The sequence below is a fragment of the Xenopus laevis genome, chromosome 4S (assembly GCF_017654675.1).
Source record: "Xenopus laevis strain J_2021 chromosome 4S, Xenopus_laevis_v10.1, whole genome shotgun sequence".
Classification (NCBI taxonomy): domain Eukaryota; kingdom Metazoa; phylum Chordata; class Amphibia; order Anura; family Pipidae; genus Xenopus; species Xenopus laevis.
The window spans coordinates 91,548,226-91,566,936 of NC_054378.1; the positions used below are offsets into that span (position 1 = coordinate 91,548,226).

The 18,711-nt window shown below is 36.7% G+C and overlaps 1 protein-coding gene across 2 annotated transcripts in view; it reads left to right on the forward strand.

Moving 5' to 3' along the window:
- Positions 1 to 518: 518 nt before the first annotated feature.
- The window catches only part of kcnt2.S (potassium channel, sodium activated subfamily T, member 2 S homeolog), a 209,442-nt gene continuing 191,249 nt past the window's right edge, over positions 519 to 18,711 (forward strand). For both annotated transcript variants that reach the window (XM_041561573.1, XM_041561574.1), the window contains exon 1: positions 519 to 883. In XM_041561573.1, coding sequence (XP_041417507.1) covers positions 789 to 883 — 95 coding nt within the window. In that variant the 5' untranslated portion in view covers positions 519 to 788. The remainder of the gene's footprint in view (positions 884 to 18,711) is intronic.

Consider the following 18,711-nt stretch of genomic DNA (forward strand, 5'->3'; position numbering starts at 1 on the left):
TCTAAGTGCATGTCTGCTTTGCAAATTTCAATAACGTCAAGCATTTATTGCTGTACTGGGCACTGGATTGCTCCTGTCTGGGACATGTTTTATTTTATATGGCAGTGAGATGGCAGGTAGCTTACCTTTTTCTTCTTATTGAGTTTTATCTCTGCTTACATAATTTGCATCTTATAAATATTACCCCATTGCTCTTGCTCATCTGTATTTTATAATGTACTTTTTTTTTTTTTTTAAATGTATGAACCTAATGCTGTTTTAATTAAATCTGAAGCAGTCTTCAAGTCGTAAAGTATAAGATCTCTATTCATTTTTGTCCCCTGTTATTCTTGGATTGGTATTGTACTCTTTTCTGTTTATGTGCTTTAAAGGCTTTCACCGACTAAAGTATAGCTTTTTGTTCAATGCACACCAAATATTATTGTGATGGTTTTGGTAGCATTTGTAGTTGAATAAGGTGGTTTTACAGGCACTACAGGTAAAAGAAAACTCACTTTTTACTGTACTCCATTTCATATTTTACTTGGAGCATCTTGAGTGGCAAATGAGATGAACAGAGGCGTTCCTGATCAACACGCTGAGGATGAGCTTGGCTGCTGGATGTGTGCTGGGCTTCCAATCCTACATGCTGTGTTTCCCAGAAAGGTAAATGCTGCAAAGTGTCACATAGCCAGTATCTGCTCTGCTTGCCTCTGTCAGCTGCTGCAGCCACTGTAGCTGCATCCAGCACATCAACAAGGCAATTACTCTGCTGCTGCTGCTGCTGCTGCAACACATGAACCAGAAGAATGGTGGATTTAGACAGTGAGGTCCCTCCACTTCCCCCCAGATATAGATTCCGTGATTTGCTTCTAGGAGACCAGGCTTTGCAGAATGATGACAGGTAAGGAGCAGAATGTCATGCTCAGAAAAGTCTCTTTTACTTTTTACATCATTTGCTTATCATGAACTTGGTGTGTTAATACTGATGTGCAGGGGAAGTGGCTGTTATAGGATCTGCAGACTCATTAATATTGAATATATTTATGCATGCTGATTGTAACAGAACAATTTTCTACAGAATGGATTTTTTACCGTGCCATTAGCTGCAATTTCATGCTATAATATGGCTTAGCATTAAGCTTAAATATGTGAATTAAATGAAGCTTTAGCTAGCAAACAGGAAAAAAAAGCCAAAAAGTTATTAAGTATAAGAGGGGAAGTAGTTATAATGATGGGATTTAATTGAAAGTACTTTCTATGTAACTTTTTAGACATGTTTTGACATGTTGTTATAATCTGTGTTTCCCCATTTCCCAATGATAATTGAAGCAATGCCACCTAACTTCTAAAGTTGCCTAAACAAAAAAAGTTGCAAAATCAAGAAAAGTCATTAACCACTTGGGGGTGTCAAATGTAAGCCACCCCCAAGTGAATGTATTTACTTACCTGAAACCCTGGTGCTCCTATCAGCAGAAAACTGCACTGGCCCGGGATTATTCCAGGGAGCACCACGGAGCACTTCTCTTCCGGCTTCTTCTGTCTTCAAATTTCCCAGGGCAAGCGCATGGACAGTAGAATGAAAGAGCCGAATCTTCAGTTAAAGTTTAGCTTTTCGCTCTACTGCGTATGCCTCGGGATTGCTCTGTGGTGCTCACTGGAATAACCCCAGGCCGGTGCAGTTTTCTGCTGATAGGAGCACCAGCCCGGGGTTTCAGGTAAGTAAATACATTTACTTAGGGGTGCCTGGGGTCCTGGGACTTTTCAAAATAAAAGATGTTTTTTTATCAATGGCAGATTAATCAAGGGTCGAATTTCAAAATTCGACCATCAAATTTAAATACTTTGACTTTGAAAATCGAAGTCGAATTTTTTTCCATCGAATTTGGCTATCCTGCGGTCGAAGTAAAATCGTTCAAACAATTCAAAGTATTTCATTGATCGACTGAACGATTTTACTTCGACTTCCAAAAACTTAGAAAAATGCTCTAGAAGGTCCCCATAGGCTAACATAGCACTTCGGCAGGTTTAATTTGCCGAAGTATTGAAATCGAAGTTTTTTTTAAAGAGACAGTACTTTGATTATCGAATGGTCGAATATTCGAAAGATTTTACTTCGAATCAAATCGAAGTCAAAGTCATAGTATCCTATTCAATGGTCGAATTAACATTTGTCTTAAAATATCAGTATCCTAGTATGGATCTCCATAACTTAAATCTGCTAGAATATCATGTAAACATTAAATCAACCCAAAAGGCTGGTTCTGCTTCCAATGAGGATTAATTATAACTTAGATTTGATCATGTACAAGGTACTGTTTTATTAAGAAAAGGTTGGGGTCCCCTGATGTAGAGTGATATTCTAAAACAAATTGTAATTGGTATTTTTTATTATTTGTGTTTTTTGAGTTATTTAGCTTTGTATTCAGCTGCTCTCTAGTTTCAGAGAACTGGTTGCTAGGTAATACCCTATGATTACCCTAGCAATCATGCATTGATTTAAATAATAGACTGGAATATGAAAAGGAGAGGCCGTGAAAAAGGAGTAATGAAAAGTAAAAATAACAATCAATTTTTAGCCCTACAGCACATTTATTTATTTTTTTAGATGGGGTCAGTTACCCCAAGTGGAAAACAGCAAAAGTCATAAGAAGAAGGCAAATAAATAAAACAACTATTTAAAAAAAATGAAGACCAGTTGAATAGTTGCTTAGAACTGGGCATTTTATAACGTGCTAAACATTAACTTAAAGGTGAACCACCCCTTTTATATAATTAGCAGCATTCATTTGTGTGCGTATAAGAATGAGATTGTTAAAACAGATTTTTCTTTTGTGTTTAAATAAAAGTTATATTTTAATCTATCTCTCCTTATAGGCCAACCTGAAAGACATTTTCCTTATAGTGGTGCAATTATGGGTATTTCTTTTATCACTATAGTGCTCTGCAATAATAAGAATGTAACTATGCTAGTTCTATACTGTATGTTTACAGGCTCTGGACAAATTCACAATTGTTCTCTTCTATCTCTTCTTACATACAAATATGTTGTTGGCACACTGGGATGCCTTTGTGAGATTCAAATATAAAGATGATAATCTTGATATGAACATTTTTGTTCCCCAGAAAGAAAGAAAAAATCATACCTTATGGGCCATTATGGTTATTTGAATGATCTATAGATGGAACACAACAATAGTCTAGGGAAGGCAGATTATGTCTTTCGGTAGATCTTTTCATTCACTTTAATTCATAAGAACAAATACTGTGGAACTGAAGTAGGTATTATGTTGCAATACTTCATACTTTTTTTTAATCATTTCATTTTTGTGTAAAAGTTTATAGGTACAAACTTGGAAAAAGATATCCTTCACACATTGCAGTTTCCTATTTACAGGCCATATACAAGAACTCATAACTTCAAAACTCTATAGATTCTCGTCCTTGTGCACATATCACAGTTGCTTATAGAAAGGAAACAAAAACGTTTCAATTCTCACCTCTTTTCCGAAGCTTCTCTTCTAGAAAATCTGTGTGTACAGATTCCTAAGGCTTCTGCGGTTTCCCAGGTATCATTTTACTCCAGGGTTAAGACTTATTCCATAATTCCAAAGCATCTGACATCAAAAACTGCAGACAAACCATAATGTTTTGTCACATAGTTCGATGCTATCGTTAGAATCAAAAAGTCTTCCTGCTTTCCTGAAAAAAATGACTGGAAATATTCTTAGTGAGTGCAATCGCACTCTCTGCACTAATCATGGACCCCACCAACCCCCCCTGTTAAGGAGATTGCAGAGAGAGGAGACAGAAGGGCAAAAATACTTAAAGGAGAAGGAAAATCCTCTTGCACTTGGGCACCCCTAAGTGATTGTATTTACTTACATGAAACTCCGGGCCGGTGCTCCTATCAGCAAAAAAACTGTATTTATTCCAGCGAGCACCATAGAGCGATTCTCTTACGGTTTCTTCTTTCTTCAAATTTCCCGGGGCAAACACATGCATAGTTGAACGAAATAGCTGACTTTTTAATTAAAGTATGACTTTTCGTTCTACTGCCCATGCGCAGCCGCACGAAGGAAAGAGGAAGCAGGAAGAAGATCTCTCCATGATGCTCACTGGTATAACCAGCCCGGGGTTTCAGGTAAATACAATTAGTTGGGGTGCCTAACATTTGGCACCCACAAGTGCACGAAAACTTTCCTTCTCCTTTAATACCTGCTCAAACTGTGAACATGCATGAATTTAAGCTGTAAAAAGATTTGCTGCTTAAACATTTATTGCCTAGTGGTAAAGTAAAACTGTTGCAATTTAGTATCTAGTTAGAAATTAGGCCCAGTGTGTTGGAATGAGATCAGTCACAGAATCTATTTTTAGCTGAAGATACTAAAATGTACAAAACTTTAAGTTCCATGAAGGATGCTGCCACTTTACAGAGAGTTTTAACTAAATGAGTGAATTGAGCAGCAAATGGCAAATGAGGTTCAGTGTTGAGGGCAAGGTTATGCGTCCTGGTAAATATCATTTAAATATGGGTTATACACTATATGGAAGGGGGGCTTTGAGATTTTTGTGGCTTTGTAAATCTAGAGTGTCACTCAGTGTCATTTATAAAAAGGGCCTCTTTATAGATCCCCAGTAAGACCTTACCTTGAGTACTGTATGCAGTGCAGTTTATTAGTGTGCTGGTAAGAGTGCAGAGACTTGGCACTACAGTGGTAAATGAAATGGGAGAATTAAAGAGCAAAGATTATCACTATTGTTTTCTTTAGAGAAAAAGCACTTGCAAGAAGTTATTACTCTTTAGAAGTACATAAGAGAACATTATAGACAGCTAGCATGGGGACTTTTTTCATATACTTAACCCCCCCCTATGAATACATGGCTGCATGCAGTTCCATATTCATTAGGAGTCGCCAAATTATATGTTATGTAGTTGCAAAAGTTGCAGACCCATGTACTTACTACCAGCTCTATTACAGGCAATAGGACACCCATCATTATTAGCACTAGGTGCTGGGGCAACCAGACCCTATGTGTAAGTACTTTTAAAATTAACACTAAGGAGTGAGCTTTTGTGCTTCTCTGTGCACCTGAATCTGCCCCAACTCATCACATTTGTAACTCTGCAAGGGTGTTTATACTTTCCTAAAGCACTGTGTTTGTATATCTGGCAAAAAAATTTACTCATCACTAACCAATGGTACAGGGAATGGTGCAGCTTATATCTGAATACACCTCAAATCAGAAGTTGATAAAATAGACCCTTGTTTTGGCTTCATACACAAGTAACATGTCTGCCAACTGCCTGACATCTGCCCATGTCACATTTACAGATGAAGCCACTTGGATTTGTGAGATAAATGCGTCATGACTCATGGTTAATTGAAGAAACTGCGTTATCTAAAGTCATCTTAACTCATTTAATGCATTTAACCTTTCCATTAGCATACCAAAGCACCATTGTGAACAATGGTGAATGCTTTAATTAGATGGGATGTTGTGACTCAGTTTTCTGTGTTAAATGAGATAAATGGGATATCTGTGTTTAGTTATTCTGTGTCAAACAGACAAACCAAAGTGGCTGCATCTGTACATGGAAATAGGACATCAGGCTAAGAAGTGCAGAGGTTTGAACACTTGGCAGAATATAATAGATAAGATCATTCATTTTTAATTTGCTGTGTCATTTATAGGGATTTTTCATCTTCAAATTAACTCTTTCGTATGATGTAGAGATTGATATTCTGAGACAGTTTGCAACTTGTCTTCACTTTTTATTTTCAGTGATTTTTCTTAATAATTTAGCTTTTTTCTCAACAGCTCTCCAGTTTGGAATTTCAGTAGGTAGGATCCAAATTACCCGAGCAACCAGGCAATCATTTGAATAAGAGACTGAAAAATTAATAGGATAGGGGCCAAAAAGAAATATAGGTAATAAAAAGTAGCAATAACAATCCAATTCTAGTATCTAGCAAATTAATTTTTTTGGTTCTGGGGTCAATGAACCCCTTTTTGAAAGCTTTTGGGTACTCTTGCTTTTTGAACTGTTGACTATTTCCCTGTTGTTTTTACTTGACTGCTGTTGTGGCTTCAACAAAATCAGATATTGTGGGTTATTCTACATGGACCTTACCTGATCCCATTGGAAAATGAGTTTTGCAATCAGGTTATACAGCAATTTATCTACACAGCTGAAGGTCACATCTTTGAAGTTAGTTATTTAGCTCCAATTGAAGATCCACAGAAAAACAGAATTAGACAGTAAAGCACATCTGTTCTATATCTTCTGTCTTTTTATGACCCACTGGGGTTATATTTAATATTTTTTTTTTCAGTTTCCTGCAGCAAAAGACTAAAAGATGCTTGTATACTAGATGCAAATAAGTTTCCCAACACTTGTACTGTGGCTAAAATGTAGCAGTGCTTTATGTAACTATACAGATATGTCTGCAAGTATAAAGCGGCCTGTAAATTAATGTATGGGCGAGATTTTACTATACAAAGAAATTGGCTTCTCAGTTCCCTTTCTATTGCAGACAGAGGCCATAATTCACATGCAACACATGCTACAGTTAAAAAACATAAGCAAACTGATGCTGTGCAAGCCAATGTGCCTCCTAATCTTTTCACACACTTACCAGATAAAATATATACAGTATAACAAAAAATGTGCTGCTCATTCCTATATTAGGTGCTCAATAATGCATTGTTTAGTATATTTAGAACATACAGTATATCTTTTTATTAAATGGTAATACAGGTATTGGACCTGTTATCCAGAATGCTTGGGACCTGGAGTTTTCCAGATAAGTGATCTTTTCACAATTTAGATAACAATAACTTAAAGGGGTTGTTCACCTTTAAATTAATTTTTAGTATGGTTTATCGAGGGATAGTCTGAGACAATTTGCAGTTGGTTTTCATTTTTTATTATTTGTGGTTGTTGAGTTATTTAGCTTTTTATTTAACAGCTCTCCAGTTTGCAATTTCAGCAGTCTGGTTGCTAGGGTCCAAATTATCCAGATTGTTGCCTTACAGAGCATTTGTTTTTAGATGTAGTCAGTGACCCACTTTTTGAAAACTAGAGAGAGTCAGAAGAAGAAGGCAAATAATTTAAAAACTTTAAAAAAAGGAAAAATGAAGTTGCTTAAATTTAGCCAACAGCAGATTTCTCAAGGGTTGAAATGAATATTCAAATTTTGAATTTAAAAATTAGAATTTTCAAGTTTATTTTAGTTTGACTAGGAAATAGTTAAAATTCAATTCAAGTTTTTAAAAAAATTTGGAATTTCAAAATTTATCATGTACTGGCCCTTTAAGAATTCAAATTTGACCATTCGCCACCTTCAACCTTCCAAATTGTTGTTTTAGCCTATGGGGAACATCCTGTAATCAATTTGGAGTTGTTTGGAGACAGCCTGAAAACAAATTTGATTCAAATTAGATTTTTGTTTGCGGGTTGATCCAATTCACCCGAATTTAAAAAGTTTGATTTTTTTTAAATTTCGATTGGTCAAATTTTGAGTTTGAGTTCATGCAAATTTATGGGAGTTTTTACAAACTCCCATGAACTCGAAATTGGAAACTTGATAAATCTGGCCCTAAAAGTTAACTTAAAGGTGACCACCACTTAAGTCTACTAAAAAAGTTTAAACATTTTAATAAACCTAGTAGGATTATTTTTGCCTCCAATAAGGATTAATTATATCTTACGTATAAGGTATTTTTGTTATTGTGTAGAGAGAAAGGAAATCATTTTTCTAAGTTAATTCATCAATTTTGACTTTAATGAAGTCTATGGGAGATGGCTATCCCATAATTTGTAGTTTTCTGGATAAAGTGGTTTCCAGATAAATCATCCTATACCTGTAGCCTCTTTTGTATGGGGTGCCGTTTGTCCCAAATACATTCTGTATACAAAACTATCCCTAATACACAGAATTAATGTCTCTCATGTTATATAAGAATTTGTGACCATACACAGAGAAAAAAAATATACAAAAGACTTATTTCTATTAAAGAATGAAAACAAAATCTGGTTAGTGCACAAAAGGATGTCATTATATCACAAACTCCATTCTGTACAGTTTAACAAGCAATCTGTCTCACAAATGTATAACCTCCATGTAACGGACGCACTTATGTGCAAAGTTACTTACAGAATGAATTATGTAAAAACAAAGTTATGACAAACGGCACCACATACTTTTGTTCAGCATGTGTTGGGGTGGGCTTATGTTGAAGATAATTTCAAGCTTGTTTGTAAACTAAGAAATATCTAAAGATATTGTTATTTCATAATATAAACAGGAAAGAAAGTAAAATTTAAAGTACTATTGCAACTTCCTGGTTATTTAGAGCATTGGTGGGAGGAGGTGAAGAGAAGTAATTAATCTTCCATGTTAAATATGTATCAGTAACAACCAGATAAATTGTCTATAAGCTTTTATATGTTAACACTAAAAATATGTAAAAATGTAGCTTTTGATAAATGTGATCTTGTTTGTCAAGATCAAAGTAGATTTCATCTACAAGCAGATCTCCCACCTCTACTTATACAAGTTACTCTATTTCCTCCTTCCTATGCCCCCTTCTGCCTGCCTTTTGATCTTGCAGCTGCATCTTAAATCTTCCAATTTCTTCTTTCATCTGCACTTGCAACTTGGTCTCTTGACCTTATGCCTTCTTTTTTACTCAAACCCTGTGCTGTTCAACTTACTCCAGCTTTTATTAACATAATTACAAAACAAAAACATTTCTCTTGTAAAATCTGGCCTGCACTGAAAGAAATGGGGACATGACCCTTAAAGGGGAACTAAACTAACTAAAGATATAGACTAGAAATGTTGTACATTATGCTTTGGGCTTCTGTATCAGCCCAAGGCAACCACATCCCTTTAGCAGGGAAGATCTGTTTCTCCAAAGATTCCCCAGTAGCTTCCCATCTTCTTTTCTGCTGATTCACTGCACATACTCTGTGCTGCTGTCACTTACTGAGCTGCTGTCACAATATACATTACACATAGAATAGAAATGTCACAGTATAAGGCTGATTAGTTAATAATACAGATAATTATTAAATGGTAGCACAAAAACCAATCAGCCCTGTAGCATCAGCTTATATGACAGGCCAACCTCATTTCACCTTGATAATTTGTGATGAACCCTTAGCTTTGCTTCTCAACAGCTGCTTAGAGCTGTCTGAGCATGCAAGTTTTCCAAGATGGTGACCCCCTGTGACAAGTTTGAAGTCCTGGATCATTGCTGCTATTGAGAAGCAGAAACTTTAGGCTGGTACAATAAGTTGATTATATAAAATATGGCATTTTTAGCCATATTCATTTTTAGGGTTTAGGTCAATGATCATTAGGGAATGATGATCTGAGCAGGGCCAGTGGTGGAGGGGGATTGACATTAGTGGTCAAAAGTATTTCTGGGAAATTTGTAATACCAAGCCTGCCCTGGCTGGAATTTTACTGGCTAGGCCAGTGAAATACTGGCCAGGTAGTAAACTTACTAACATCTTCAACTCTTAAATGGCTCTTGGAATTTCCCCTTTCCTCTCAATTTAAACAGGCCTAATTCAAGCCTATCCTTGATAAGACTATACTTGATCTATCCTGCTAATTACTAACATGTCTCCAAAATAAAGTGTTACTACTTCATTCTCTTTCTCCTTAACCTATCATCTGTATTTTAAATAGTTAACCACTTATTTCATATCATAATTCTGGATTGACTTTGCATCTGTAAACAGTCAGCACCCTGGCTCTGTTCTTACCTTTCTAACTGATCTTTCTCAGTCTCTTATGCTAACAAACCCTCATCAGTAGTGATGAGTGAATCTGTCCCGTTTCGCAGAAAAATTCTCAAAACTCAGAAAAAATTTGTGAAACTGAGAAAAATTTGCGAAACGCATTTAAGTCAGTGGGTGTAAATTTTTTTTATGCGCGTGACAATTTTTTCACACTTCCAATGCATTAAAGTCAATGTTTTTGAAAAATTTTTGTTGTGGCAACTTTTTTTTCAGCTACTTTTTTGTCCAAATGCATTTGTCAATGGGCTTTGTTTCTACTGGCGACTTCTTTGTCTCAGCAACAATTTTGTCGCATACAATTTTAAGCTGCAAATTTTTGTCGCAGCTTTGTGAAAATATTTACAGGTGTCGAAGTGCGGAATTTCAGCGTGAATCCACGCCTGACAAATAAATTCACTCATCACTACTCAGTGCTCAGTATCAGTGCCATAAGGTTCTGTACTTGGTCTGTTGTTCTGCCTTTACACTCATTCTTTGGGAGATCTTATCCACTCATCTATGATATCCAAATATTCTTATCAACACCTACATTAACAGCTGAAACTAAGGGTCCAATCTATAATTGTATAATTGCTTACTAGTAATCTCCAACTGTATACTATATTAGCACCCATCTGAAACTGAACCCTATTATAATGGACTTATCATCTTTCTACCTAAACCTAGTACTATTTACCCCCCCCCATTAGAGTCTGGGTTCTATTCTTCTGCTAGAATACTCCTCTCATCTAGGAGAGAACAGACCACTTCACTGCTTAAATACATTCATAGCTTCCTATAACGCAAACGATAATGCAAAAAAGCCCTTAATTCCTCTACACCTACCTATATTTCTTTTCTTTTGTCTCCATATATTCCTGGCTGACCCCTCCAATCCTCTTGCTGCTCCCTATCTGTGGAGTGCTATCCCTAAATTCCTCCTAAAATAATCTTTAAAAAGAAAATCAAAGTCTACCCCTTGGAGCAACTGCAAAATATTTGACTCAGATTGGGCTCTCAGTCTAGACCATGCAATATCTGCTGAGGGTTGGATATCACTGGCCACTGAAGCAACACGCTCATGAGCTAGAGGTAATCCAGTGATGGTAGCGTTCTCCAACATCATTGCAGATCCAGTTGGCTTTGGAATGTGCACTTTGTAGTATTCTAACTATCTGCACTATGGCACCACTTTCAGCACACTAATACATGTGCCTAAAATATTTGGAAATTTTCAGTCCATAAGTAGGTTGAATGCCAGATTGGTGCTAGCTGAAAGTTGTAAGGACTGCAGGTACAAGTAACTTAGTGAATTGCATTTAAATTCATGTTGTTTGGATTTGTGCTTACATTTCTAAATGAGCCCTCTTAAAGGAGAAGGAAAGGTTAAAACTAAGTAAGCCTTATCAGAATGGTCCACTTAAATATACCAGTAACCCCTCAAAGTAATGCTGCTCTGAGTCTTCTGTCAAAAGAAATTCTGCATTTCTTTCCTTCTATTGTGTATACATGGGCTTCTGTATCTTCCTGCCTTCAGCTTAAACCTCCTTGCCCCAGGCGTGAGCATGCTTAGTTTGCTCCTCTTCCTCCCCCCTCCCTTTCTGCTGTAATCTGAGCCCAGAGCTATAAGTGAGCAGGGAGAAACTCAGGCAGGAAGTGATGTCACACAAGCTAATACTGCAGCTACCATCCTAAATAAACATAGAGCTTCTAGAGCTTTTTACTCAGGTATGCTAAAACATTCTACAGAATAAATATAGCATTCTAGCTTGCACTATATGCTAAGAGCCAGTTGTTTTAGGCTTTCTGAACGTAGGTATGCTATGACCATTTTGACCTCTGCTGCTTTTTGCCTTAGTACATGGCAATCAGCCCCCCTCCCCAGGGCTTTATGTCCCAGAATATAAAAATGTACCAGCAGGAAGTCTTTTTCAAAGAACAGTCTGCCTATGTTATCTGCTTTTTTTTATTCTCATATTCATTCTCAGTCACCCCTCTGAAATTCCACAACTAAGTTGTACTTGATGATTATATGCAGAATTTGTACTTACTCTGTGGATGTATAAAAAACAATTGTTGAACATTTCAAATTGCACTTTCATCCTATCTACCTTTATTAAATGACACAATTAAATGGGATATAGTCTATGGTAAACTGAATTGATGTTCGTAGAAAACTAATTCGACAGGTAGAAAGGGCATTGGAAAAATTATAAACATTAATGTTTCATCATGAATCAGCTCATTTGATGCACCATTATCTCATTCCATTACATCATTCTCTCACATTATTTCATGCATTTGTTTAGTACTGGAAATGATTTGTAGGTCTACTATACAGTTAATCTACCTTTACTTTATGCTGATGCTTAATTTAGTAACGTATAATTAGGGATTATACACTGTGATATTTTGATGGATTTGGAAACGCTTTTTCTAAATAAAAAGTATTGAAGAGGATCTGTGGCTCCTCTTTCCTTTCTCATCTGCAGATGCACTCAGCACTGACCAATATTCGTTGGCTTGCCAGATAGCATGTTCAAACCTGCTCACTATAGTATTCCTTTCCTGAACATTGTGATTTGGCCTGCTTGCAAACTAATCTTAAATTACTCTTCTTGCTCATCTAATCCTTAATTGTGCATTTTAAATCATAGTATGATGAGATTACTATTCTATCCAGATCCTCTATACAATGTTGATTGTATTAGCAAGATAGGAGCTTTGATGTGTTATTAAACCTTCCAGGGAGAGGTGCCAAAACAGCATTGTATGTGGCAGACAATAGATGTTGTTAAAGAAGCCATATATGTAAAAACTGAAAAAACAAGTCTGAATAGAGGCAGGAGGGGGTGCAACATCTATTGTCTGCCATATACTAAGACCTCTTTAGAGCCCACTGGGATAAGCTCAGTGATAGCAAAAACAGAAAGGACCCAGAGGACCCAAAGCCCTTTGGCCCTAGAATTTTTCTTGGCAACAACCAGCAGTGTTCATTTAATCAGAGAAATACATGTGAATGAACCCTGCCTAAACCAACTGCTCACTCTACTGTGTGTTTTCAAAGCTGAGTTTTCAAAGCTGAGTCCCCCTTTTCACACTGGAGGAGTTGACATTGAGAAATCTATGGGGACTTAGACAGTATATGCACCACCTTGGTACAGATTGTAAAAGTAACCCTTACACCCCAAAAGCACCCTCTTGCTCTTCCCCTTTCACACTACTGTGTCATTGCTAGTGATTAAAAACTGGCTTTGGCAAGAGAATGTGCCACTCTTTTGGTCTGTGAAAATACCAACTTTGATCCAGGCTTGGCTATGACAGTTATAAAGTGCCCAGACTGTTATGAGAATATTGTCCCAAACTGATTATCCGTGAAATGTATTTGCCTTCACATAACACAGATTAAAAGCATTGCCTACTTGGAAGCTACAGCTGTGCTACATTTAACAAGAGTCAGCTGCAGTCAATTAAAGATGAATTCTCATTAATTTATAAATAATTCATTGAACTCTTTGCCTAAAAAGCCTTATGGATCTTCATTTAAGTGTGATATTTTATTTACCACTTTAAATTCTACCAACCTCAAAACAAAATAACTTTAAAACAATCCTTTTGCAAGGGTTGTCATGGTTGCCAAATAATTTTTTTTAAAATAATTAAATGCATTAGTTTTTATGTTGTATGTTTATGTTTGCTGTAAATATTCAATAAAATAAGTATTTTCACCCAACTTTTTACAAGCAGTTCAAAATGTACTGTAAGTTATCTGTGATAAAAAATTTCTGCAGTGCGTTTCCACCTCAAAATACATTTGTTGGAAAGATTTTTGCATGTATACATGTCCATCATTTAACATAAGTAAAATAATCATAACTAGTGTGGGAATGATTAAAATCCTTTTTGGCCAAATACAGAGATTACCATAACTCGGACTAGTTTTACCAGGAAATTCACTGCCAACTGTGGTGCCAGATCAGTGCAAGAGTTTCAAAATATTCATCATACATTTATTTATTCCTATGTTGCTAACTGAACTCCATGGCACGCTTACATCGATTTCGACGCCATACGATGACACGCATGCAACGAGTCTTGTGTGCAGAAGATAATGGAACTGAATGTGAAACCGCAGGTACAAACTATATGTATCCGACTGTTGGATGAAAATGCAGCGTGCATACCTAAAACACTGATCAAAATAAATTCAAAACCTGGTTTGCCTATGGCTGCCATTGTTGATTGAGCACTGGTCTTTAAATCAGTTTTTGGCACCTATAAATACTTTATATTTTTTAGATAACAACAATTGTGGTGTCAGGAGGTAGTGTAGGATCCCTGCACTTACCACCTTCCTGCAGCAGTCCCCTGCAGTGGAGCAGCATAGCTCCCAACTGTCCTGTTTCCTGTGGCACAGCTCAGGTTTTGACAGCTCAGCCTGCAGTACCAACATTTTTATTAAAAAGCCATAAAATGGACATGGCCAAACATTTTTGTCCTTCTTTCTGTTAAAGTGTATGGGAGGTATGGAGCAGGCACTGAGCCTATATCTGCTGTAAGAAGAGAGGGTGAGAGTCCAGACTGGAGGAACACCCACCTGCAAGGGATCCCCATCTGAGTATTCAAAGGGACTGCTTGTCACATTGTATGTCCTTAAGTGATTGACTCGCCTGAAGAGTGACTGTAAATCATCCTATGAGACTTTTGGAGTGAATATTCACATTTAAAGTGACGGAATTAAAGGAGCGATTGTAAATTATACAGACGGCATTGTGTTGGACTATGTTAGTGGACTTTATTCCTTTAAGTCAGTGAGGTCCTTATGTCCACCATGTTAGGACTGCTGCTTGTATTAGTTGCTTTTATTTTTAGATTAGTTATTTAGTTTACCACAGTCTGTGTGTGCAGTAGTATTGTTTTCCTAGAGGTGCATTCCTGGATTCCACTAGGTGGAGGCACTGCACTAATGAGTACCAGGTACCCAGTCGCTCTCAATACCACTGTGGAGTGACTCTGTTTTGTCTCATGCCATCAGGTAAGCTCTACACATGCAGTGTAGCAATGACAGAAGGGACGTTGATAGAGTTACAGTGGATTGAATATTCAGGTTATTTCACCAATTTAGCTAATGCATCTTTTGGTACTCATGGTTATTGTATAGGTGGAGCTCTTCTGTAGCAGAGATGCTTTTCACTTTAAAATATAAAGAACTGTAAACATAAAGCAGCTGTTTGTCTGGGGTTAGAATTGGGGATCGATTGACTGAATGTAGCAGAGAATTCCAAGCCAACTTAAAAGGCCTACCATCATTAATAGGATATAAAGAGAAAAGACACAGACTTGAGTCATAGTTCAAAGTATGAAACTTCCCTTGCCCAGCTCAGAATTAGCAGGGTAAAATTAAAGAAAATGTAAATCAGATCAGGCTGACAGAAATGTTCTGTATTTGAAATATCAGAATGAAATATCTTTTAGGACCTAGGGGATTTGACACAAGTTCCATTTAACTATGTGGATTATGAAGAACTGTTCTTCATAGAATAAAAAAGGATCCTATTTTGACAATTTCTTTCAAACATGGTGCACGGATAGCTCGTTAGAGGGCTGTGAAGGAGTCAGATCTCATTGGTTGAAAGGCAAGGGGTGAATTAAATTTCTAAGGTTTTTTTCTCCAGGGCAAAAAAAACAAATTTTTTTCCCAGCAAAGCAAAACATGGATTTTGAAAATTCAAATTTTGCTGCAAAACTGGAACAGATGAAAAACTTTTTTTCTCCTACTATTAAAGGAGAACTAAACCCAAAAATTAATATGGCTATAAATAGGATATACAGTAAATATAAGGGAGGTACAGATAGTAAATAAGTCTGGCTTTTTTCCAAACAAATAGTGGAAAACGTTTTCTTATTCAATTAGGCTGTAACATGTTGACTGTTTTAATAAACTAAAAAGAACCTTATAGATCAACTTTCTGTACTGCTTCATATACACTTCTAGTTGTCTTCTATACAAACTCAGCAGCTTTTAGTTGCTCATTGGAATTTTAATGATCTTTTTCAAATGGTAAACCTCAAAAATTTGAGTTTGGAAAAATATATTTGCAGTGAAATATTTTTTGATGTGACTGTTTCAGATCAGCAGTAAGTCAGCAACAAGCATATTTACTTTTAGGTAAATACTGTATATTACTGCTAAACTCTGTGTTCACTTTGAATGGGGTGCAATAACAGCTGCAGTAAATATGAAATGCTTAAAGATGAAACAAACCCCTTATTAAAAAAACCCTAACCCCTACCCCACATAGACCCCCCTCCCTCCTCAACCCCAGCCTAGCTGCTACCCCGGGCAAATGCCCCTAACTTTTTACTTACCCCTCGGTGCACATTTGGCGATCGCAGTTCACGGGAGCCATCTTCGGGTCTGCGTGTCTTCTTCCTGCGCCTCTGCAATTTCTGTCCATTTCAGCGCATGCGCAGCTGGCGCAAACAGGGAAATTGCTCCAACTGTGCATGCGCCGCTCCACTGGTCTCAGTCTTAGATTACCGAAGACCCGGAAGATGGCTGCCATGAACTTCGATCCCTGAATCTGCACCAAGGGGTAAGTAAAAAGTTAGGGGCATTTGCCCAGGATAGCAGCTAGGCTGGAGCGGAGGAGAGAGGGGGGTCTATGTGGGGTGGGGGTAGGGTTTTTTTTTAACTGGTTTAAAAATAGTACAATAGGGTCAGCGCTCTTCCCATTGACTTCTACAGCTCCTCAACATCCTTTACATGGTAAAGTTAGGCATAAACGGCTTTTGTGGTTTTTCACTTGATAAATCTCAACTTTTTGGGAGCTTTCTAGAAAAAATAAGAAAACCACAAACTTTTTTTAATTTTGGAAAAAATGGGATATGATTGTTAGTAAATAGGCCCCTAAGTGTATTATAAAATCATGTAAACATTAAATAATCCTAATTGGCTGGTTCTTCTTCCAATAAGGATGAATTGTTTTTTTGTTTGTTTCATGTACAAGGTACTGGTTTATTAGTACAGAATAGGAAATAATTTTTTTTAAAAATTTGCTTTATTTGGATAAGAGATTAAGATAAGAGAGTGTAGGGGAGACAAACTTTTCGTAATTCTGAGCTTTCTGGATAATGGATTTTCTGGATTCTATACCTTGTAAAAGGAGAATTCACAAAATAGGAGTACATTTTAATCTAGAGAGTAATGCATAGTAACCAACCAGAATTTGCTTTAATTTATCTTTACCCCGTTGACCAGTCAGAGGCAACTATTGACCAGTTGCTATGGGCAACCATTCTGGAAATCAATCTAGCATAGTGAATAAGTCCCTAGATACAAACAGAATGCAAACCTAATCATTAGCATGTCTATCTTTGCAATTAATTTACATTCCTGATCCCCACATGCTTACTGCACACTGTTAATTATGAAATTGCAATCATTATATCCAATGGAAGAGACTGGAAATCTAATAGCCATGCTGTTAACCTATAAGGGAATTTCAATGACAACCGGTATTAGTGAGCTGAGAAAAGTACCGCCTTAAGAAGAGTTTGTAAGTATGATGGGCTTGACGGGTATTAATGATGACTAGTAACCTTTCACTATATGCATTTCCCTCTCTGAGCATTCTGTACATTTATAATGTTGTTTTCATACTGACAGGTGCCTGCATTGGAAGCATGTCTTGATTTATACCAGATGTCATATATTAATAGAGCATGAATGAACTGAAATTACAGATGACACAAATTTGAATTCTTTCACTTGTACAAAGTGATGTTTCCACTGAAAGGGAGGCTACATTTTTCAAATTATATGAATGTTTATCTGCAGCCCCACAGATATTGATTAAATCTTCAATGTATCTTAATATACTGAATTACAGAAAAATGCTCCAATATAAAGGATAGCAATACTGTCCAGAATGCTCAGGCTCTGAAGTATTTGGATAATGTATTTTTCAGTAATTTGGATCTTCATATGATGAGCCTAAAAAATAATTTAAATATTAATTAAACCTAATTAGATTGTTTTGCCTTCAATAAGGAATAATTATATCTTAGTTGGGATCCAGTACTGAGTACTGTTTTATTATTACAGAGAAAGGGGAAATCATTTTTAAAATGTTTAATTATTTTCTTAAAATGGAGTCTATGGGAGATGGCCTTCATGTAGTTCTGAGCTTTCTGGATAACAGGTTTCAAGGTAACAGATCTTATACATGTATTACACATGATTTGATGGTGTGTAAGAGAATGTCCATTCCCCCATATGCGTGAATCCATAATGATATGACATGACATTAAACCCCTCAATTGATGCTTCGCTTTCAGCCATCCCACTAAACCCCATTGTTACATATCTTAATAAAAAAACCAGGAGCCAGAAATTGGGTAAAATAGCCACAGCATTTATTCACATATTATCAAATAAATAGGACCTTGCCAGCCTCACCCCAAGGCAATATTTAAAGCCAGAATTCCATAAGAGATTACTACTATGCTCTGTCATTCCTCATCAAAGACTTGAGATCAGCACTATGTCATTATATCCACCACTAAGTATTAGGATACCTCTACCTACAGAGAGGATGGCCCACAAACCTGCTACCAGCATGAGATGCATCTCCCACTATGAGAGAAGTTTGTGATGTTGTGATGATAGGAAATCCAAGCAGGCTGTCACCTAGCACAAGCAGTAGTAGCTGTAGTATTCTGTATCAATCAACCTACCACGCAGTCACATGAGAGAATCTCCATTCTCCTTCTTCTAAAATTTGCTGTGCAGTACTATGGCAAGGTCCTACCACCACAACGAGCCCAACTGAAAACCTGTAGTTGGGTTCGTCCCCACCATAACTTTATGACTATTAGAACATAGAAAATAATGAAAAGCAAGTTTTCACAAAATATCCAAAACATTTCCT